This window comes from Dendropsophus ebraccatus, chromosome 7 (assembly GCF_027789765.1).
Source record: "Dendropsophus ebraccatus isolate aDenEbr1 chromosome 7, aDenEbr1.pat, whole genome shotgun sequence".
Classification (NCBI taxonomy): Eukaryota; Metazoa; Chordata; class Amphibia; order Anura; family Hylidae; genus Dendropsophus; species Dendropsophus ebraccatus.
In genome coordinates, this window is record NC_091460.1 from 129,392,451 (window position 1) to 129,416,646 (window position 24,196).

The 24,196-nt window shown below is 42.4% G+C and overlaps 1 protein-coding gene across 1 annotated transcript in view; it reads left to right on the plus strand.

Moving 5' to 3' along the window:
* The window catches only part of PRSS12 (serine protease 12), a 110,452-nt gene that overhangs the window by 68,575 nt on the left and 17,681 nt on the right, over nucleotides 1-24,196 (plus strand). Inside the window, exons 10-12 of the mRNA XM_069978452.1 lie at nucleotides 7,478-7,683; nucleotides 17,098-17,173; nucleotides 24,014-24,136. Of these exons, the coding sequence (XP_069834553.1) occupies nucleotides 7,478-7,683; nucleotides 17,098-17,173; nucleotides 24,014-24,136 (405 nt within the window). The remainder of the gene's footprint in view (nucleotides 1-7,477; nucleotides 7,684-17,097; nucleotides 17,174-24,013; nucleotides 24,137-24,196) is intronic.

The window sequence follows — 24,196 nt, forward strand, 5'->3', positions numbered from 1 at the left end:
AACATCTTTGATCTGTATAGATTGCCATCTTCTGAATGTAAATGAAAACATTCCCATCCACTCAAAACATGCAAAAATATTTTAGTACTTCTTTTCCTATGATCTTTGCATAGGTACCCTATTTTCTGGCGTATAAGACGACCCCTGACTTCTAAGAAGATTTTCAGGGGTTCATCTTACACGTCGGCAGTGTCGGACTGGGATACCTGGGGCCCACCAGAGGAAATGATCCTTGGGGCCCACCAAAGAACAATCGGTAAAAAGCGACATACTGACCCGGCCCTATCCTGGATTCATCTGGATCTGCAACAACTCCCTTGTCCCCCACTCAGAGGCTATAGAGATAGCACTCTAATGACTGACTGTGCATACTGGTAGTTTGTGCCCATATGATGCAGCTGAAGTCCATATAATCATTTTATTACACCCTCCATCCTCCTGCCCCTCAATCATCATACTACTACCCCTTTTTCATCCTCCTGCCGCCCATCATCGTACTATTACCCCTTCATCCTCCTGCAGCCCATCATCATACTACTGCCCCTTCATCCTCCTGCCCTCAATCATCATACTACTGCCCCTTCATCCTCCTGCCCTTTATCATCATATTACTACCTCCCGTATCCTCCTGCACCTCCAAAATCATACTACTACCCCTTTATCATAATACTACCACCCCCTTTATCATCATACTACTACCCCTTTCATCCTCCTGCCCCTCCCTCACAATACTACCCCTCCATTATTCTCCTACCCCATCATACTACTACCCCCTTCATCCTCCTGCCCCTCCATCATCCTTCTACCCCATCACACTGCTACCCCCGTCATCCTCCTGCCCTGCCATCATCATACTACTCCCCCCTTCATCTTCAAGATCATACTACTACCCCTTCATCATAATACTACCACCCCCTTTATCATCATACTACTACCCCTTCATACTCCTGCCCCTCCATCATAATAGTACCCCTCCATCATCCTCCTACCCCATCATACTACTACCCCCTTCATCCTTCTGCCCTTCCATCATCATAGTAATTCCCCTCTCATCCTTTTGCCCCTCATCACCATACTATAGCCTCCTTCATTATTCTTCTGCCCCTCCATCTCTATTTAAAATAAAAAACTAATAAAATAACTCATCTTTATGGTTCCTCTAGTCTCCCAGCGATTCCTCTCCCTGCTCTGCATGAGAGAAATCAGTCATGCTGTCAGGGGGCGGGCTTCCCACAGCGGGGGCGGAGCTTACCGGGTGATACTGGGGACATGGTTTTGCCCAGTCTTGAGTCCAGGTATCCTCCCAGGGTTGCTGGAGACCTGAAAGCTGCTGCAGCATCAGATACTGGCCCACTGAGGACAGGCAGCCTCACTCTATCGCTGTCTTGGGGCCCCAGCTGTGGACTGTCAGTGGGAGTGGGGGAGTGGCCCACCGGAGGATCTTCCGGTCCTCCGGTGGCCCAGTCCGACGCTGCATGTCAGAAAACGTTAACCTCTGCCTGACCACAGCAGGGTTTACCAGCTGGAGTGGGAGGCAGGAACCCCCCCACCGCCTTATTCCTCCTGGCTGCAGGGCCCCCATGGGAAAAATAAAACAGTCAACTCACCTGTCACCCATTCCCGGCAGCTCCTCCCGGCAGCCGTGCATCTCCTGTCATGTTCTAGGCACAGGCATCGAGCTCTCCGGCTCTGAAGTGACAGACTGCTGAGCCAATCACTGGCCACGGTGCTATCCTATCTCAGATAGCGCTGTGTCATCAGCAGCTGTGGTAAGCAGGGAATCCCACAGACAAGGCTGGAGGACATTGAGGGAGTGTGGGCAGGTAAGTACATTGTTTTATTATTTTACACATTTAGGCTAGGTTCACACTACGTATATGTCCGGATGCATATTTTTCGCGGCCGGACATATACGTATGAAACTCCGGCCGGGACTTTACGCAAGTTGCGGCCGGATACGTATGGACCGCGAACTTACGCCCGTAGCGTACTTACGCTTCTCGAGCGCTCTTCGTAGCGATCTAACAGTGGTCTTTTACTTGGAAATCTTCGCCTAGCCCCGGACACCCCACAGAACCTTTTGGATCGGAACAAAAAGCTGGCAAAATGAAGAAATCACCACTACGTACGGGACCGCTTGTTACGCTACGGGCGTAAGTTACGGCATTTCCGTCCTGAAATAATGGTCTGGTTCATTTTTTACGGCGCCGCATACGATCTGGGCGTAAGTTCGTACGTAGTGTGAACTGTGCGCCCATAGATCGTATACTTTCCATTGTACGCAAACTACGTAAGTTTCCGGCCGCTTATTCACGGAACGCGCTACGGCCGGAAACTTACGTAGTGTGAACGTAGCCCGAAAGCAAGGGCTGCATGGACATTGCTAACGATATACATACAGCCCTTGCTGTACAATAACGGAGCCGTCTAATAGGTTCTGTAAGTGAGTGCTGATTTAGCAGATCAGTGCTCGCTTACGCCGATCATCGTGCTCTGTAATACCACCCTTACTCCAGACTATCATTAGCAATATTCATTCTATTTCATTTCAGTTAATTGTAAACCAGAATTTTTTAATTTTTTTTTCCTTTTTAAAAAAAAATTCCCACTGCTTCCTTATTACTTTAATAGAAAACACTGACAGCAGCGATTTTTTTTCGACATGATTCATATTTGATGACAATACAATGCACTCACCAAGAGAACTGTATATTCAATATTTTTTCCATACATGCGCTTCGGGTTATTACCACAAGTAAGCATTGCTAAATGAAACACATTTCACCCAAATAGAATACAATCATTTAATACAGGATGGAAACCACATTCATAAAGTGGTAACCTCCCCCATCCAACCTTGAGAGCGATACTGCAGACTGAAGCTTGTTTCCTGCGGCCGACAATGTCATTATATGTAGCGGAATAGACGGGAACGGCCTAAATCACATTAAAGGACTGTCTTACAAATTAGAAAAGGCCCATTAAGACACTAAATATATCATGAGATCTCATTTCAGTGCAGCCAGGCATTACGTAAGATCACACACATTATCTGATATATTACATAACGTCTGAAGACCGTCTATGTGGTGTGACAACATTTAAAGACTTGAGTGAAGTCCAGAATAAGATGTTGGCATGGCAGATACTGAACATAGTGGATGTTAAACGACTTATAATTCTGCCATGCTGCAGTGATTTACATGGATTTCCAGCTATGGTAACAAATGCTTATAATTTTTTTTTTTTTTTTGTAAGAGATTATCCTAAAATAATGCTAAGACTGAGTTCACATTACATTTTTGCAATCCATTTTTTTCATCAGTTTTTTGCAAAAAACTGATGCATTTGTGTGCATCTGTTTTGATCCGTTTTTCCATTGACTTCCATTATAAAAGAAAATGGATCAGTTTATTTTAACGTACAGAAAAACAAAGTCAACCTTGTTTTTTGGTTCGTAAAAAAAAACGGATCCATTTTTGATTTTTAATGCAAGTCCTTGGAAAAATGGATCAAAATGGATGCATGCAATTGCATCCGCTTTTCAAAAAACTTTTTGCAAAAAACTGATGAAAATAACGGATTGCAAAAACACAGCGTGAACCCAGCCTAACTGTACTGTATGTATAAAGTTACACAAAAAAAGAAAAATATAACTTTATATATGTCAGAGTAATGATGATATATATAAGTGATTACAATACAGGATAGTTCAAAAAGGATGGTGAAAAAAGGATTTTCCATTGACTCTCATTATAAAAAAAAAATGTTTCCATTTTAAAAAAATGACGTCTGTAATTTTAATCTCAAAATGACAGACGTCATTGTAAACTGAGAGGAAAAAAACATTGCGTGAACATAGCCTAAGGTGGCATTCGCGGAATGTCTGAATTTTTTGTTTTAAGAACACATATGTTCTTTACATATGATAACCAGCATACAATTCAGAACTGTTGATACTCACCTTGAGTACAGCATTTTGATAAGGTTGGGAATACATATGTCCAGTGATCTGGCGCCATCCCTGATAGAAATGAATGGGGATACAAGCTGGATCTTTTGCATCCAGAATCCCATCTGTTGCCCTATAGGCTGACATGATGCATGGTGCTGGACCTATGGACCATATGGCATATTTGCCATCTGGCTTCAATTTTTTGGATCAAAAAAACACTGCATGCACACAGATAGCAAATATGCTGGATGATGGAGATATGTAAATTCTTAGAACACTCCAAGAGCAGAATGGACAGTCTATAAAGAGTGGAGATGATCGAACATTGGAAAATGTTAGGTTCGATTGAACTTGAACCTTCTCGAACCTTCAGCATTTGATTCCCGTTTTGCGGGGAAGGTGGAGACTGCCCGAGTACCGCCTGGAAAAGAGGGATACAGCCTATGTAGGCTGTATCCCTCTTTTCCAGGCGGTACTTGGGCAGTCTTCACCTTTCCCGCGGAACAGGAAGGCAGCGGGAATCAAATGCTGAAGGTTCAAGTTCGATTGAAACTAACATTTCCCGATGTTCGATTATCTCTAATAAAGAGGTGAGAAAAACTGGTGTTCATGAAAGGACATCATGAAGGAAGGTGCTGCTGTCCAAAAAACAATGTGGCCCATCCCCACTTTTATTAGTCTACCATGATGTTCCACAATGGTTCAGGCAAAAGTTTTGGTCGATAGATGAGACAAAAATTTACCATAAATGCACAATGCTATATTTTAAGATATAAAAGAACAGTGCACACCAACACTGAAATCTCATACCAATTGGGAAGAGTGGTCTCATTGTTCACTGTTGCTTTACTGCCACAGGGCTTGGATGCCTGGGGCCTGAAACAATAAATTCAAAACTGTATCAAACCATTCTAGAGGAGAATGTGAGGGCAGCAGCTCATGACCTCAAGTTGAAATGACCCAAAGCACACAAGTAATCCAACTTAGGAATGGTTGGAAAAATAAAAAAAACAAAACAAAAATAAAGGTTCATAATTTGAAATTGCCAAGTTAGAGTCTTAACCTCAAGAGGACTGTGCACACAAGGCATCCCAGAACTATTGATAAACTAAAACACACGTGTAGGGAAAAAAGTTGTATAAATCCTATTTACAGCTACAGAAAATATTTTTTAGAGGTGAATGATGCTAAAGGGGCATTGATGAGTTATTAAAGTGTCCCTTTCAAAATAAAAAACAACAGTAGATGCGTTATAAAGCAAGTTTGCTATATATATTCATTATTTTTTTAATTATATATCAGGCTGTAAAACACGGCACTTCCTGTGTTTAGACATTTTATTTTTAGCCTTAACACAGGAAGTCCAGTGTTTCCCAGGTCATCTGCTCTCACAGAGAAGGCAGTCATTTGATTGATGGACACATTGAGCCATGACTCTCTGTACTATGTACTTGCCGGGACTTCATGGGTTTAGTGTCTTTTTTTCAACCAGCAAAATACTAAAAAGCTTCAGGAGACCGGACCTGGATGTCTGGTAAGTTCAGTTTTGTTTTACAGCATGACAACACAAAAAATAATGAATTTAAATTGCAAACTTGCTTTATATCACATCTACTGTTGATTTAGATTTTGAAAGTATAACGACAGAGACACTTTAAATTAAAGGGTTCACTTACCTGTACTGTGTATGTTTACTCAATGTACACACACAACATTTATTTTAATCATGAGGCCATTAAAGGGGTGTGGAAATGGCTCGGGACTTGAACCCACACCAAAGACCTTGACTCCAAGGTGCTTTTAGCAGCTGGGGACCATCACTATTAGCATGCAGTGATTGCCTTACTGGCTACTTGACCACTTAAAGGACAACTCGGGCGTCCCCCCCCCCATTAACTAACACACATTACAAAGTTATATAAGCTGGAAGCCATGTGATGCATTCCAGCCAATGAAAAGGCTGCCGGTGCATTTATGCCATGGGACCCCAGAAGTAAAGAAGAAGATGAAGATGCGGACGGGGTTGACGGGGACCGTAGCCAGCGGGATTTTCGAATGGCGATCGACTTGGAAGGGATGGTGAGTATAGAGTCTGTGTCTGTTAATGTTGTGTTTTTTTTTGCTGACGCCGGAGTTGTCCTTTAAATGCCTCTGTTCAAAACTGAGAGCTGCATTTACAAGTCACTGCAATGTCAGAGCAGCCTGGGGCCACTGCTAGGCTTTCTGTGGCTCCCTGACTCATCAGTTATATTGGTGAATTGGCTGTGCCAATGGCACTTCAGTGGTACATACATACTGCATTGACCTATATGAGCAATTGAATGACTGCTCATACAAGTCCCCTACCATTTTTAAATGCAATAAAAAATGCTCAGATCTACACAGACAAGGAAATGTTTTTAATGTATTTTTCAATGTAGTTAATAAAACATGATAATTTTTTTTTAACAAAACTATAAAAATTAGATATTGTAATTATACGGACTTGAGCAATTGCAATTTGCACAATTTTTTCCCCGTTATGCATTTTGCATTGTAAATACTGACATAATGAAATGAATGGTTGCAAAGGTTAACTTTCTATCTAAATAAATGGGGCTGAGTTGCAACACCAGACCTCATGGAGAAGAGTAGGATAATTTAGCAAACATTGGGGGTGGAATTTATTGTTGAGTGCATGTCCTAAAAATTGTGCATTGCTTAAAAATTGCGCACAGCATTTTTGTCTAAGAAACAAGTGAAATGTATTCACCTGCTCTGGACCAGTAATCCTGCACTAGTAGGTGCAAATTAAAAATTTTTCCGCACATAATAAATTCGCAAATCCTGAATTATACGAATATTTAGGTGAATATACAACACTGGCTTCTGTATTATGAATAAAGCCGTGGTTATGGAATGTGACAAGCGGCTGTATTCATTCCTATAGAGCAACGGCAAGAGACAAGTACGCCAGAAGGGAGCTGTACTTGGCTCTTTCCATCGGCTCCATAAGAATGAATAGAGATGTGTCTCCTGACCTGGTACCATGATTCAATGAAATAATAAAGATTGAGTTTTATTAATAGGAGGATGCCACCGTTTTTTTCATCTTTACCTGTATTTGTTGGACGTTTTCTTTCTCTGTTCATACTCCACCTCCAATGCTCCAATGTGCTCCTACTAGTGTTTGTGATGCTGGTGGTGCCAGTGTCTGTTTTCTTGCTTATGTTGCTATATTTTTAATCAGTAAAGGGGTTATCCAGCATTAGAAGAACATGCCCACTTTCTTCAAGAGACAGCACCAGCACTCTCGTCTCCAGTTTGGGTAGGAGGGATTTAGCAACTCACTTTCATTGAAGTGAATGGAGCGTAATTACAAACCACACCTGACCATTAGACAAGGGTCGCATTGTCTCTGGAATAAAGCGGCCATGTTTTTCTAACGCTGGTAACCTCTTTAAAGTGAAACTGTTATTTTTTTTTTTAATCTTAACCGGAGCATAACATTTTAACCCTTACAGAGTGCTATTAATATTTCAGGGGTCCTGCAAAGGCCAGGAACATGGCTTATTTTGGAGAAGGCAAAGGGCCGATTCATGTTGATAATGTTAAATGTACTGGAAATGAAAGATCATTGGCAGACTGTATAAAGGAAGATATTGGAAAGCACAACTGTCGCCATAGTGAAGATGCTGGAGTGATCTGTGATTACTTGAGCAAGAAGATAACAGCTGTAGGACATAAAGGTAGGCTCTAATTAATACTAGGTCTTGGGTCGAGAATGGTATGTACAGTATTACCCTAGATCTAGTACACTCCAAGATATGGTCAAGAGTTTCCCCTTGAAAGTAACTCAGCTTCTATTGTAGCGTCAAACCCTGGTCCGCAGGTCGAAGACTGGCATATCGGCCAAGACCAGTCTTAAATTAGGCCATGCCCCCTTCCCCCACCGTATTCACTAAGAGGCGCCCGCCCGCCCATCGGCCTGGCGGGTATACGGCAGCCGTACGCCAGGGAGAAGGGGCAAGTCTGCGCCTTCTCCCCGGCCTTAGCCCCTGCCAGAACGTTGATAAATGTCCCCCTAAATGTCTACTAGAGCTGGCCCACCAGTAGACAGCGCATGCAGGGCTAAAGGACCCCATACATATGTGGTCGATATGGCGTCAGTATAAGGTGTATGTGCACCCTTATACTACAAATCCCACAATGCTCTGCTGACTCATTACAGTAGTTAGGGGTGCACATCAGATGTATATAGTATATATGTCAAGTCATTCTGCGTTCGACGAAAGCCTTGCGGTGGTGTTGCCAGAAGTGACATTCCCTTTCTCGTGAGACTGGTCATATATGCCAGCATCACGTCTCATACAACACATTGAGCGTTACAGGGCTCTTACACAGCAATGAAAGCACTTCCCATTGCCATTTAACTGCCAGGAGCAGACTTTCTTGCAAAAACAGATTGTGTCTGGTATAACAATTCAGTTCACAGTTGCAAAACCACATCCAAACTGTGGACAAGAGTGGCGCTGTTTCTGGAGGAAAGTGCCCATGTTTTTCTAAGCCTGTTTGTTTGTTTGTTTATAAAAAGGTCATATCTGGTGAGAAGGAAAAATCTTCTCAGTTCTACACATTTTTTCAATAAATATTAAGGTTGGCTGGCAACTTGGTCAAAGTTTTTAATGTTGGTCTGCTGTGTATTTGAGTTTGATACGTCTGGCCAAGGTGATAAGTAAACAGCAGGGGTGCAACTGCTGGGATATGGAAACTAAATATGGCTGTCCCGCTGCCCATGGTGAGACTAACAATTCATTCCATACTTGTTATTATCTATTTAGTCTCCTTTCCCCAGTTATGAGCTGCTGCTTTCTGCTGAAGACACAAAAAACTGTCTGAGTTTTTCTCTCCATCTCCAGCCCCCCTTCCAAGATGGCCAATGTTAACAAGTCCTTGGCAGGCTGTATTTGCATCTTTGTAGTTTCTTTTTAATGCTGGAAAGGTTAACCAAGTTGCTGATGAACTCACTGTGATTATGACTCTAAGAGTTACAAAGTTGGTACAAAGTTGCAGATATGGACTTGTTTACATCAACCATCTCTGAAGGGAGGTGGGAGAGAAGGAGAGAAAAGCTCACACACAGTTTTTAGTGTCTTCAGCTGAAAGCAGCTGTCTGTGGATGGATGCCTGGCTGTGGTAATCCCTTGTTTTATGTCGCAATACTCACAACTGAGTTAGACTTTGACTCAAAAGGGGCCACCCTGGTATTTCCCTATTTGTGTCCCGGTACTTGCGGCATAGTGGGACTAAAGGGTCTGAGTATCAGGGTGGTTTAATGTTCTCCCCACTGGGACGCACCCCTTGGCAACAGGCTTCTTCCTCTTGCTATATCTGGATATCTGGCTATTCCCGTGTTTTAAGACTCGCAACCGTGGCTCCACAGACCCTTTCTTTGCATATTCAAATTTTATAGGGGGCAATGTATCAATGGAGACTTTTAAATGAGTACTCTATTGGATTTTTTTCACCGATTCCACTGAGCTCAGCGATTGTTGTGTTTTGTTGGTCTATTTTTCATTGCCCCGGTTAGCCAGAATCCTGTTCCACACTGACGAGGGGCAAATACCCCAAAACAGCTGTCTGTAGATGAATCCCTGCCTTGGTAATCCCTTGTCAAGTCAAAATACTCGCAACAGGCTTAGACTTTGACGCAAAAGGGGACACCCTAGTATTTCCCCATTTGCGTTCCGGTACTCGTAGAAGAGTGGGACTTAGAGTGCTGCTTATCAGGTTGGTTTGATGTTCGCAGTTGCACCCCTTGGCAACAGGCCTCCTCCTCTGGAGGGATATCTAGCTATTACCGTGTTTTGAGACTAGCAACAGAGGCTCCACGGACCCTTTTTTAGCATATGACGAGAGCAGCAACTCAGAACTAGGGTTGATCGAACCTCGGGAAATACTATGTTCGATCGAACTCGAACATTCATGAACCTGCCACATTTGATTGCTGATGCCTTCCGGGTCCATGGGGAAGGAGGAGACTGCCCAGGTACTGCTTGGAATTCCGGGATTCAGCCTAGGTAAGAATTCCCTATGGACCAGGAAGGCATGAGCAATCAAATGCGGCAGGTTCATGAATGATCAAGTTCGATCGAACATAGTATTTCCCGTGGTTCGATCAACTCGACTCAGAACTGGAGGAAGGAGACTGAAAAGATAATAAAAAGTATGGAATGAATTGTTAGTCTCACCATGGGCAGCAACATATGAAAAGTTATGTTTGAGCAGAATGCCCCTTTAACCATCTATGAATATAGCAAAATTAAGACAAAAATAAATAAAATAGAAAAATAGTTCAAAGTCAATTAAATCTCGCCATACACCTGAATATATATGCCTATTATAGAAACAGTAGGGAAATATCACGATCCATTTGCTTTTAGTGTTGTGCAGGGAGCTAGGAGAAGAGCTCATTAAAAGCCGAGCAAAGTATTATAAATGTGCCTTCTATTTTTGATGATAGCGAAAGCACCTTCCTACATCTCTCAACCAAATGGAAATGTTTTTATTAAAAATGGTCCTGTCTCTTCTCTCGGTGCCTATAAGAAGTCCACAGGCAAATGAGTTCACTGTGTCTAGAGGAAGGTCAGAAACTTCATTTACTTGACATTCTCCTTAGTCACAGTCACAGCTGTTCTGCCGAAGCCTGTGGAGTGAAGAAACAAGAAGATACATTATTAACAGCCTCAATCAGAGACAAGTAGGCAACTGCCAAGTTACAGTACCAATTAAGAGTTGGGGGGATGCTATGGGTGCCGTTGCTAAGCAATGATCCTATTTTCCTAGAATAAATGAAGTTTTGCAGATCATAGATTTCTGCAATCAATAGAACTCTCAGGACAGAAGAAGCCATTCAGTTCACAGCATAAATAATTATCAGACTTGACAATTTCACGGTTACTTCTAACATGTAGGAAGTTGGAGAAACTTATTTGTCATGGGAAACTTTTGTATCACATTAAAGATACACCGTTTACCCAGAAGGGTGGACCCCATGCTTATTATGTCTCCGTATGACTAGCGATGAGCGAACATTCTGATGTTTGGTTTGGATTCCGAACATGTACATAAAAAAAAATGATCGGTTCGGTTCGTGTTTGCCGAACATTCACGCACAAATAACGAACGTATAGTAGAAGCGTACATTTCGGTGCATACAGATTATCAGGTGCAAATCGGAAAATATGTAATAGCGGAGCAATAACGAGGTGCGTAGCATTAGTGTATCTTTTATTCGTCCTTGCGTATATACATGTATGCGAGATGAATGCTAGGCCGCAGCGTGTGGATTACCAATAGAAGTCTATGGGGTCCGTATTTACGGACGTCACAGATCAAATCTATGCAAACTAGTACTGTTCACATTTTACGCGCGCTCCTGCCCTGTCCGCGCTGAAGAATGAACATGTTCATTCTTCAGCGCGTATAGAGCAGGAGCGCGCACCTCCCATAGACTCCCATTATGAGCAGGAGGCTAACGGCATTCAGTGGCGGACAATTCCGTTGCGGAATTACGCTACCTTTCCTCAGTGGGAACGGGGCCGTACTGTCAATTATTCAATGTTTTTACATGTCACCTGGTCCTGAGACCCACTGTGATCGCGAGGCAAATGCACAGTAGCGATTAAGTTGCATCTTATGGCCGGATGAAAGAATCAAGCATGCTACTCCATGCTTCACCCCCTTATCACTAGCGATTGTAGCGAGTTAAAAGACAGACTCACTGTGATCTAAACTTTTGCCATGTCTAGATGACGTCAAAAGCTTAGATAAATTAACGTCTTGTACCACTATGGATCAATTTGATTGTTGGAATTCCCCATAAGGCTGCGTTCACACTACGTATATTTCAGTCAGTATACTTCAGTCAGTATATTTCAGTCAGTATTGCAACCAAAACCAGGAGTAGATTAAAAACACAGAAAGGCTCTGTTCACACAATGTTGAAATTGAGTGGATGGCCGCCATATAACAGTAAATAACGGCCATTATTTCAATATAACAGTTGTTGTTCTAAAATAACAGCAAATATTTGCTATTAAATGGCGGCCATCCACTCAATTTCAACATTGTGTGAACAGATCCTTTCTGTGTTTTTAATCCACTCCTGGTTTTGGTTGCAATATGAGGACCACAATACTGACTGAAATATACTGACTGAAATATACATATACTGACTGAAATATACGTAGTGTGAACGCAGCCTAAATTTACAAAGGGCATGCATGACTTTTGGGGGTCTTTTGCATTCTTGCATTTTCATTGCAGGGAAGATCATCCATTTTTTTTTATTTTTTTTTTAACTACCCTACTTACTACCGTGTTTCCCCTGAAAATAAGACATCTTCCAAATATAAGGTAAAGTGGAGAATTTACATGATCATTTAAAATATGGCATCCCCAAAAATAAGACCCCCACCACCATGCCGCTACCCTCTACCACACGCCACCACCAGCCCCTTGTGGTCCTTCACCGCTGACGCAGCAAGCATACCACTGGTCTGTGGCCCCCACATCCTGACGCATGTCCCACTGCATGCCCGAGTTCACATCCTGCAACCCAGCGAGATGACACCTAGGCGTGCGCCCTGTGAGGGGAAGAGGCGGCGCCCTATGTGAGGAATATTCAGGCCGCCAGCATGATAACGTCTACGTGCCACTCTGTGAAGGGGCAGGGTGGCGTGCTGGGGATGCATGGGGGTGTCGCTAGCTACAGTCATCCCGATGTCTCCACCTAAAGGTCTGGCAGTCGCCATCTCTGCACCACAATGGTGTTACCGGGACCCGGCAGAGGTGCATGGACCAGTCCTAAGCAGGACCAAACAGTGAGGGGAGGGACAGGACTGATGGGACAGTGAGGGGAAATACAGGACTGATGGGACAGTGAGGGGAGAGACGGGACTGATGGGACAGTGAGGGGAAAGACGGGACTGATGGGACCATGAGGGGAGAGACAGGACTGATGGGACAGTGAGGGGAGAGACGGGACTGATGGGACAGTGAGGGGAAATACAGGACTGATGGGACAGTGAGGGGAGACAGGACTGATGGGACCATGAGGGGAGAGATAGGACTGATGGGACAGTGATGATAGAGACGGGACTGATGGGACAGTGAGGGGAGAGACGGGAGTGATGGGACAGTAAGGGGAGATACAGGACTGATGGGACAGTGAGGGGAGAGACAGGACTGATGGGACAGTGAGGGGAGATACGGGACTGATGGGACAGTGAGGGGAAATACAGGACTGATGGGACAGTGAGGGGAGACAGGACTGATGGGACCATGAGGGGAGAGATAGGACTGATGGGACAGTGATGATAGAGACGGGACTGATGGGACAGTGAGGGGAGAGATGGGAGTGATGGGACAGTAAGGGGAGATACAGGACTGATGGGACAGTGAGGGGAGAGACAGGACTGATGGGACAGTGAGGGGAGATACGGGACTGATGGGACAGTGATGAGAGAGATAGGACTGATGGGACTAATGGGACAGTGAGGGGAGAGACAGGACTGATGGGACAGTAAGGGGAGAGACGGGACTGATGGGATAGTGATGAGAGAGATAGGACTGATGGGACTGATGGGACAGTGAGGGGAGAGATAGGACTGATGGGACAGTGAGGGGAGAGACGGGACTGATGGGACAGTGATGAGAGAGATAGGACTGATGGGACTGATGGGACAGTGAGGGGAGAGATAGGACTGATGGGACAGTGAGGGGAGAGACGGGACTGATGGGACAGTGATGAGAGAGATAGGACTGATGGGACAGTGAGGGGAGAGACGGGACCGATGGGACAGTGAGGGGAGAGACGGGACTGATGGGACCATGAGGGGAGAGATGGGACTGATGGGACAGCGATGAGAGAGACAGGACTGATGGGACAGTGATGAGAGAGACAGGACTGATGGGACCATACGGGGAGAGACGGGACTGATGGGACAGTGATGAGAGAGACAGGACTGATGGGACCATACGGGGAGAGACGGGACTGATGGGACAGTGATGAGAGAGACAGGACTGATGGGACAGTGAGGGGAGAGACAGGACTGATGGGACCATACGGGGAGAGACAGGACTGGTGGGACAGTGAGGGGAGAGACGGGACTGATGGGACAGTGAGGGGAGAGACAGGACTGATGGGACCATACGGGGAGAGACAGGACTGGTGGGACAGTGATGAGAGAGATAGGACTGATGGGACAGTGATGAGAGAGACAGGACTGATGGGACAGTGAGGGGAGAGATAGGACTGATGGGACAGTGATGAGAGAGACAGGACTGATGGGACAGTGAGGGGAGAGACAGGACTGATGGGACAGTGATGAGAGAGATAGGACTGATGGGACAGTGATGAGAGAGACAGGACTGATGGGACAGTGAGGGGAGAGATAGGACTGATGGGACAGTGATGAGAGAGACAGGACTGATGGGACAGTGAGGGGAGAGACGGGACTGATGGGACAGTGAGGGGAGAGACGGGACTGATGGGACAGTGATGAGAGAGATAGGACTGATGGGACAGTGATGAGAGAGACAGGACTGATGGGACAGTGAGGGGAGAGACAGGACTGATGGGACCATACGGGGAGAGACGGGACTGGTGGGACAGTGAGGGGAGAGACGGGACAGGGAGGAAGTGTGAATTCTTTGGGAGCAAAAATTTATATAAGACACTGTCTTATTTTTGGGTAAACAGGGTACCACTGTATAACTAACCACACACACTGACTAAAGCTATAAAAAGCAATAGTATATGAATTTGATGCATATAAATATCTCAGTCCTACGATGTAGATGCAGAAGATCAAAGTAGTTGGTAATTTCCTTTCTAGTTCTATACAAAACCACTGTGACGGAACAAGAGATACAATCTATAACCTCCATTATTATTAATGTTTTGCAATTTTTTTTGCTACATCTGCAACTTTAACAAGGCAGTTACAGTGATAGACGGGTTTTATTGTGCATGAAGGACCGTACTTTTGAAGGGGGTCAAGAATTGTGTAAATGAAACACCCCAGGAGCGCTGTTAAATTGTTTCTTTTGTTTTCCGTTTTAAATGGTTTATTAAGGTCTATCCGGTAATGAATTTGTACAATATCATAGCAATTTTAACTAAGCCAGCAGGTTTTCTACTTTATTTGGCAATTACATACATGGATGTCTCATTCTACGGATGGAAAGTACTATTAAAATGAATAATACAAAGCAGTTGAGAACAGGTTTGCTTGTGCATTGGGTATTATTACGGAACCAAAATAGAGATGGGATATACAAATGTGTTTACAAAAAAAAAAAATCTCTTACACCACATGCGGCAAATTGCCGACCAGGGCTTCATTTTGCCATCACAGTAACACAGCAGTCTTATCATCTGCTTTATAAGTTGCATTTTAAATATATTTTTAAATGTGGCGCATATATATGGTTGTCTAGAGGTCTGCATCTACTCAAGCTGACTATATACAGTACCAGTATTCACACTCATTATATATAGCATAGGATAATTTTAAAGTGTACGTGTCGTTTAATTTTTTTTTTTTACATAAATCAATAGTACAGGCGATTTTAAGAAACTTAATGGAGAGGGGAGGGGTGGAGGGAGATGAGGCACCAAAATGGGACAACAAAGAGTTAATTTACAGCTACATCACTGGGCTATCTCCTCTGAAGTCAGCACTGACCTCTCTGACCTCTGAATAACGGCTTGCACACAGGTCCCACTGTGAAATCCTTTGTTCTCTGCTCTCTGCTGCCGACTAATCTCCCTCCTCCCCTTTCCATAGAACAGACAGGGGCACGTCTGATGTAAAAGAGTCGAGATTTCCTGATAATGAGCAGTGAATGAGAGAGAGGAGGGGGGGGGGGGACCTGGGGAAAATCTTTTTGAATGCAGATAATGACATATTTGGCTAATAAACCCAATTACAAAGTTTTCTAAAATCGCCTGGACTATTGATTTCTGCAAAAATAAATAAATAAATAAATAAAAATAGGACAGTGACACTTTAATTGTATTAAAATAAAAACATGCAGCCTCACTTCCTAGACCCTTTTTTTTATTGTTTAAAGGGGTACTCCAGCGGGGAAAAATATTTTCAAATCAACTGGTGTCAGAAAGTTATGCAAATTTGTAAATGATTTCTGTTAAAGAAAAAAAAAATCTCTGTTGCATGCCCTGCAGGAAGTGGTGTTTTATTTCCAGCTTTACACAGTGCTCTCTGTTGCCACCTCAGTAGCAAATCCCTGTCCTGCGCTGGACAGTTTATGACATTCAGTTCAGTTCATTGTGTCAGGCTGGAAAGAATACATCACTTCCTGCAGGACATACAGCAGCTGATAACTACTTGAAGGAATTTTTACAACTTTTTGACACCAGTTGATCTGAAAATATATATTTTATTTTCGCTGGAGTATCCCTTTAAGGTTTTTGCTTTGGCAGAAATTAGACCCGTTTCTCTGTTCATCTTATCTGCAGTACTCCTATACTCTGTGGGCGTGTACAAGAAGTGATGTCATTTTGAAAATGGTAGCATACCTAAGCATGTGTGGGACTGCACAGGACACTTTCTGTGTTAAAGGGGTTGTCCAGCCAAAATCTTTTTCTTTCAAATCAACTATTGTCAGAAAGTTATATAGATTTGTAATTTACTTCTACTAAAAAATCTGAAGTCTTCCCATACTTATCAGCTGCTGTATGTCCTATACAGCAGCTGATAAGTATGGGAAGACTTCAGATTTTTTAGTAGAAGTAAATTACAAATCTATATAACTTTCTGACAATAGTTGAATTGAAAGAAAAAAGATTTTTGCTGGACAACCCCTTTAAGTGTCTTTTATTGAAAAGCAAAAAAGACTAGGAGGGAGCATGGGCTGCAGTTTTAGAAAAAGGGAGACACCTAGTGGCCATATGTTTAAGGTCGATTTAAACAGAAAACTAAAAAAAAATTAAGCATGCAGATTACAAAGCTGCTTTCTATCACAACCCCTATTGATTGATTATAGATTTTATTACTTCAAATACTTTTTATTATTATGCATTTACCATACACTAATTATCAAGTATTTATTTACTTTAAATAATTGTTTCACAGAATCCCCCTCTGTCTGTGGGCTACGGTTACTGCATCGACGTCCTAAACGTATTATCGGTGGAAGGAATTCTTTACGGTAAGAGAACTCGCCAAGTTTTTGCTTAAATGACAGTACTAGACCAATGGTGATGCAAAGGTGGAATGTACATTAAAGTTTCAGGTTTAGTTTCAGGTAAATGTGGAAAAAATGTGGAGAATATAAAACTTAACATGTTAGTTCGTTTTTTTATTAATTGTAAAAAGTAGAGAAAATGAATAGAAAGAAATCTAAATGACGTCAAAATTTAGCAAATATTTGTCTTTAACCCCTAGATGACCAAAAACGTACCTGTACGCCTTGAAAGCCTGTCCCCAGTACCGGTACGTCCTGTGTTATGAAGTAAAAGTAGGTGGGGGCCAGTTAATGGCAGGCTACAGCGATCACACTGCAGCCTGTCATTAACCCCTTAAACAACGCAGTTGCGGCATTTAAGTGTAGGTGACAGGGGAAACTCCTGACACTTACTGATCGGGACCCCTGCAGTGTGACTGGGGGGTCCCGATCGCTGGAGGTCTCTTACCTTCCTCCGTGCGGTCCGATTGGCAATCTGCTCATTGAGTCTGCCACAGGCCTATTACACTGATCAATGCTATGCCTATGGCTTAGACAATATTAAAGTGTGTAAAAAAAAAAAATGTACCCCAAAGCCCCTCCCCCAATAAAAGTTAAAATCACCCCCCTATCCTATAATATAAATAAAACATATAAAAATAAATAAACATATAATATACCGTAGTGTGCGTAATTGTCTGATCTATTAAAATATAATGATCGTCATCGCGAACGGCGTAAACGAAAAGAGGGAGAAAAGCGCCAGGGTTACAGATTGTTTTGTTACATTATATATATATAAAAAAAATTATAAAAAGTGATCAAAACGTCCGCGCTACACAAATATGGTGTTAATAAAAACTAGAGATCATGGCACAAAAAATGACACCCCATACAGCCCCGTAGGTGAAAAACTAAAACCGTTATAAGAGTCACAATACGGCTGTTTTATTAATTGCAAAAAACAAAAGAATTTCTTCCAAAAAAATTTAAATATTTGAAATTCTGTGTAAACCTGCATGTGGTTGTGTTCGGAATGACCTAGAGAATAATGGTATCATGTCGCTTTTACCATATAGTGCATTACGTAGACACAGGAACCCCCAAAAAGTTACCATATTGCATCTTTTTTCCAATTTGTCCGATTTATATTTTCATAAATAATGTTTTGTGGGTTTTATCATACATGTTATGGTAGAAAGAAAGACGCCATTACAAAGAACACAAAAAAATGCAACAGCTCATCGCAATAGCAAGATACAGACCCAACATAGACATGAAAATAGTTAAAACCAGCCCCCCCCAACTGCTACAAAAAATTCTCACAAAAATAATGAGGCTCTTGGTTACCATTTGCAAATGGTGTAAACTACCCCACCATGATAAGTTGGCCTCATACCGGGGCGGACCCTACACTGTACTATGGCCTCTCCATGATGTACAATACGCCTATGCTCTGGGCATGCAAGATCCATCTTATACCGGCAAAAGTAATTACACCACCTGGGTGGGATGGGTGGAGTACACGACCAAGTAGAGGCAGCCACTCCCCCATCTGGAACACAGAAAAAAAAGACAAATTTGGTCAGCTCTCCTAGAACACCATTTACACTAGGCAGGAGCACTTTGCTATGGCTGAAGTTGCAAACACACAAAAAAAATGCAACAAAGAATACCTGTTCCTGAAAAAAAAAACAATCCTTTACATGGCCCTGTAGATAAAAAAATAAAAGTGCTAGAGCGCTTAAAAGGGGAGAAGGAAAAAATGAAAGCGCAAAAATAAAATATGGCGTGGTCTACTGGTTCATTTTGGTCTTGGTCCTCAAAGGGTTAAAGCAGCATCTGGTACACTTGTTTTGAAGGAGCTTAGCAGGGAGGTTGTTCCATGCGTCTTGGAGAAGAAGGCACAGATCTTCTGCGTATGAAGACTGCACAAACCCTTCAGACATGATGATATTGATGATGTTAAAGCGCTACAAAAACATGGCCACTTTCCCCCTACTGTTGTCTCCAGTTTGGGTGGGGTTTTGAAACTCAGTTCCATTGAAGTAAATGGAGCTTAATTGCAAACCGTACCTGAACTGGAGACAAGAGTAGGGGGGAAAGTGGCCATGTTTTTATAGCGCTGGATAACCCCTTTAAGGTCAGAGCTCTGTGGGGGCCATATAATCCCTTCCAGGACTCTTTGTTCTTCTTTTCACTGAAGATATTTCTTAATAACATTGGCTGTATGACCGGGGTTGTTGTGCTGCTTAGTGATAAATGAAATCCTGATGTTCTGTTTGGATTCGGAACACGAACATAAAAAAAAATATCGTGAACGGTTCGTGTTCATCGAACATTCACGTACAAATGACGAACGTACTATAGAAGCATACGCCTTGGTCTACACACGAGTTTAAATTATCAGGTGCAAAGCGTAAATTACGCAGTTGCATACGTTCGCAAGTTCGAATACGTTTGAAAATTATTTTTTATAACTATTCCGATCATCGAAAAAATTGTTCATGATTGTCGAACACGAACAATTAACGTCATGTTCGTACGAACATGTTCGCTCATCACTAGTGCTGCTACAGAATAAAAAAGAAAAAGAATTGGAGCCATTCTGACACCTACCTGATGGGAGGCATATTTTTTTACATTCTTTTTTTTCCCACATGGGCCTAAAACCCTAGGACACTACTCCGGAGGAAAAGAAAAAATCAAATTAATTGGTTCCAGGAAGTTATACAGATTGGTAAATTGAAAAACTTGAAGGGGTTGTCCAGTGAAAATCTTTTTCTTTCAAATCAACTGAAGTCAGAAAGTTATATAGATCTGTAATTTACTTCTATTAAAAAAAATCTCACGGCTTCCCATACTTATTAGCTGCTGTATGTCCTGCAGGAAGTGTTTTATTTTCAGTCTGACACAGTGCTCTCTGCTGACATCTCTGGCCGAGACAGGAACTGTCCAGAGCAGGAGAGGTTTTCTATGGGGATTTGCTGCTGATCTGGACAGTTGCTGTCACGGACAGAGGAGGCAGCAGAGAGTGCTGTGTCAGATTGAAAATAATACAAAATTTCCTGCAGGACATACAGCAGCTGAAAAGTATTGGAAAACTTGAGATTTTTAAATAGAAGTAATTTACAAATCTATAAAACTTTCTAGTACCAGTTGATTTATGAAAAAAAATAAATAAAAATAAATTGCCGGAATACCCCTTTAACACGTCACCTATATCTGAAGTAACGTTCATTTATTTGATCCTTTTTAGTAGATTTCCTATGTTTTAGTAGTTATAATAAATCTGAGGTTATATGCAGCTTTCTCCTTTGAGTGCCGGGTCACTTGGTGCTGTAGGACTGATTGTTGCCACTTAGGATGAATCCACATAAGTATTTTTCTTAGAACCTTTGTTTTTATGCATGTATGCATCCCATCTTTTTAAATACAGCCATATGCTTTAGTATTGAACACAGTGGAAGACAGATTGCACAGCTGATGCCTAAAATCAGTCATGCCATCACATTCACACATACAAACATATGAATCCACCTTAGCCATTTCTAATGAAAAATGTGCTTATTATGTCATGGGGCTAAGGTTGAGTTTTAGCTAAGCATGAGGTTTGGCTCTATTCATACGTCCTGTTCATGTCCTTAATTGCGGATCCGCAATAATATAGGACCAATGTATTTCAATGGACCTATACACACATCCGTGTTGTGTACTGGGCTGCAATCCGTTCCGCAAAAAAAAAAGGACAGACCCTAGTACGGACAGTAACTTACACATCCAATACAACTCTATGGGGTCTGTATTTTACTGAAGCAATACGGATGCAATACGGATGCAATACGGATGCAATACGGACTGAATTTGCGGATTGTATACTGACTGAAATTTGCGGATTGGAAAAATATACTGACGTGTGAATAGACCCTTACAGTCAGGGCCGCCTCCAGGTTTTTGCAGGCCCTCGGGTGACAGAGCCTCAGCGGGCCCCTCATCCATCCACTATGCACAATCTCTTTAGACACCACTAACATACACAAACACACATTACTGACATAGATACTGACTGACTACTTTACACCCCTCATATAGAATGTATATACATGGGGTATACTGTGACCTGGGCCAGAAGTGAGAAAACCAGTGACATGATAACTTGGAGGGATATAGTCTGGCCTAGACTGTTTTAATCCCATCAAATATTGAGTATACTGTGGCCTGGTTTGACATTAGATGGATATATTTCGGCCTGGATGGGTATACTTTGGCCTAGGCTATTTTACACACTGGGGTATAGTTTGGCCTAGGCTATTTTATACATGGGGTATACTCTGGCCTAGGCTATTTTACACACTGGGGTATAGTTTGGCCTAGGCTATTTTATACATGGGGTATACTCTGGCCTAGGCTATTTTACACACTGGGGTATAGTTTGGCCTAGGCTATTTTATACATGGGGTATACTCTGGCCTAGGCTATTTTACACACTGGGGTATAGTTTGGCCTAGGCTATTTTATACATGGGGTATACTCTGGCCATGGCTATTTTATACTCTAAATATATTCTGGCCTGGAGGGGTATAGTTTGGCCTAGGATATTTTATACGCCGGGGTATACTCTGGCCTAGGCCAAACTGTACCCAGGTATAATCTGGCATGTTACACCGTGTCTCTCTGGGCCCCTAGAGGCGCTGTGGGCCCTGGCACTTGCCCGGGTAAGCCCTGTGCTTGCGCCAGCCCTTTTTACAGTACTTGGCGTTCTATTGTAGACAGGGCAGTGGCTAGTTGCTTTACATTCAGGCACAGATTCATGAAGATGAGGATTGAAAATAGATGCTCTCCTGGGATACACCTACAATTCTTTATATATTTTTAAGATTGGGTTGCAGCATGACAAAGAATAGAATAAAAATAGAATGGGACTTTTGCGGTGTTTGTTATATTTTTGTTTTATCAGACTTCTGTAGTCATTCTAATAAGCTTTTCTGAAGGGAATTTGTTGGGTTAGTTCTTTTTAAGGATGATTGCTGTTCTCTTGTGTGATTGGTCATCCTGCACTTTTGCCATCTCATCCATAAAATGTATGATTGTGTGCGAACAGCAGACGACACTGCCTTTGTTTTTTAGTATAACAATCAGAACGTTCCACATAACTACAATATTTACAATAATATTTTCTTCTACTGGTAAATATTGTACAGTATAAAGAGTGAACATTATAAACAGTATACAGTACAAAGAGTGCAGTATGAACAGAATACAGTATAAAAAGGGCAGTAAAAACAGTATAAACAGTGCAGTGTAAACAGTATACAGTATAAACAGTGCAGTATGAAAAGTATACAGTATAAAGAGTGCTGCATGAACAGTATACAGTATAAAGACTGAACAGTATAAACAGTATACAGTACAAAGAGTGCAGTATGAACATTATACAGTATAAATAGTATACAGTATAAACAGTGTAGTATGAAAAGTATACAGTATAAAGAGTGTAGTATGAAAAGTATACGGTATACAGTATAAAGAGTGCTGCATGAACAGTATACAGTATAAACAGTATATAGCATAAAGAGTGCAGCATAAAAAGTATACAGTATAAAGAGTGCTGCATGAACAATATACAGTATAAACAGTATAAAGAGTGAACAGTATACAGTAAAAGGCCGAGTTCACACCGCGTGAAACACGGCCAATGTTAGTGAAGATCATCCTGGCCGGTACGGATGGTCTTCATTTCTGTTGAATTCGGATGTGCGCCCGCATCGCAATTCAACATTGCACACAATGGAGAGTGCAGCCGGAGTCGCACTCTCTATTGTGTGAACTGACATGTTCTGTGCGGCCTCTATTCAATGAATAGCGGCCGCACAAAACTGACATGTCAGTTTTTCGTGCGGCCGGTTGGAATACTATGGGGTAGATTTATCAAACATGGTGTAAAGTGAAACTGGCTCAGTTGCCCCTAGCAACCAATCAGATTCCACCTTTCATTCCTCACAGACTCTTTGGAAAATGAAAGGTGGAATCTGATTGGTTGCTAGGGGCAACTGAGCCAGTTTCACTTTACACTATGTTTGATAAATCTCCCCCTATGTGTATACGCTCCAGCCAGGATTCCATTCATTCAAATACAATGTATATTTAGCATAAATCATGGCCGTTGTTGCAATACATATGTTGTTTGAACATGGCCTAAAGAGTGAACAGTATAAACAGTATACAGTATAAGGCTATGTGCAGACTGCCGTGTCACGGAACAGCCGGTCTCTGAAAAGATCATCCCGACTAGTGCTGCAGTACCGGATGATCTTTTCGGACGCAGTGTTCTGATGTCCCCGCGCTGCTTAGTGCGCATGACATGGTTTTCTGCGGCCACTATTCAATGAATAGCGGCCACAGAAAACTGACATGTCAGTTGTTTGCGGCGCCGCTAGGGATCCCGGCTGGAGCGTATACTATGTGTAGACGCTGCGGCCGTGATCCCATAGACGGAGAGGTAACGTATATTTTCGTAATAATAATTTTATGAAAATATATGTTGTGTGAACATGGCCTAAAGAGTGATCAATATAAACAGTATACAGTATAAAGAGTGAACAATATAAACAGTATACAGTATAAAGGGTGATTAAAAGTTGTGAAGGATATAAAGAGTTACCGGACAAACTGTGTTTGTTATCAAGTGCGATTTCTCAGTACAAGTGAGCGCAGTTACAGATGCCTTCACACTGTTGATTATATAGAATCTCACTAGCAGCCTGTATTTTCCAAAACTGTATTTTCATTCGGTTTAATAAGAGAGAGTTCTTCTTTCCCACGTAGGGGCGGCTGGCCCTGGCAGGTAGCTCTGCGGCTGAAATCTTCTCACAGTGATGGAAGGTTGTTATGTGGAGCCACTCTCATTAGCAGCTGCTGGGTGCTTACCGCTGCTCATTGTTTTAAGAGGTAAGTTTACAAGAGCGAATAGATCAGGCAGACATTTGCCGGACACCTTGGGCCACATTT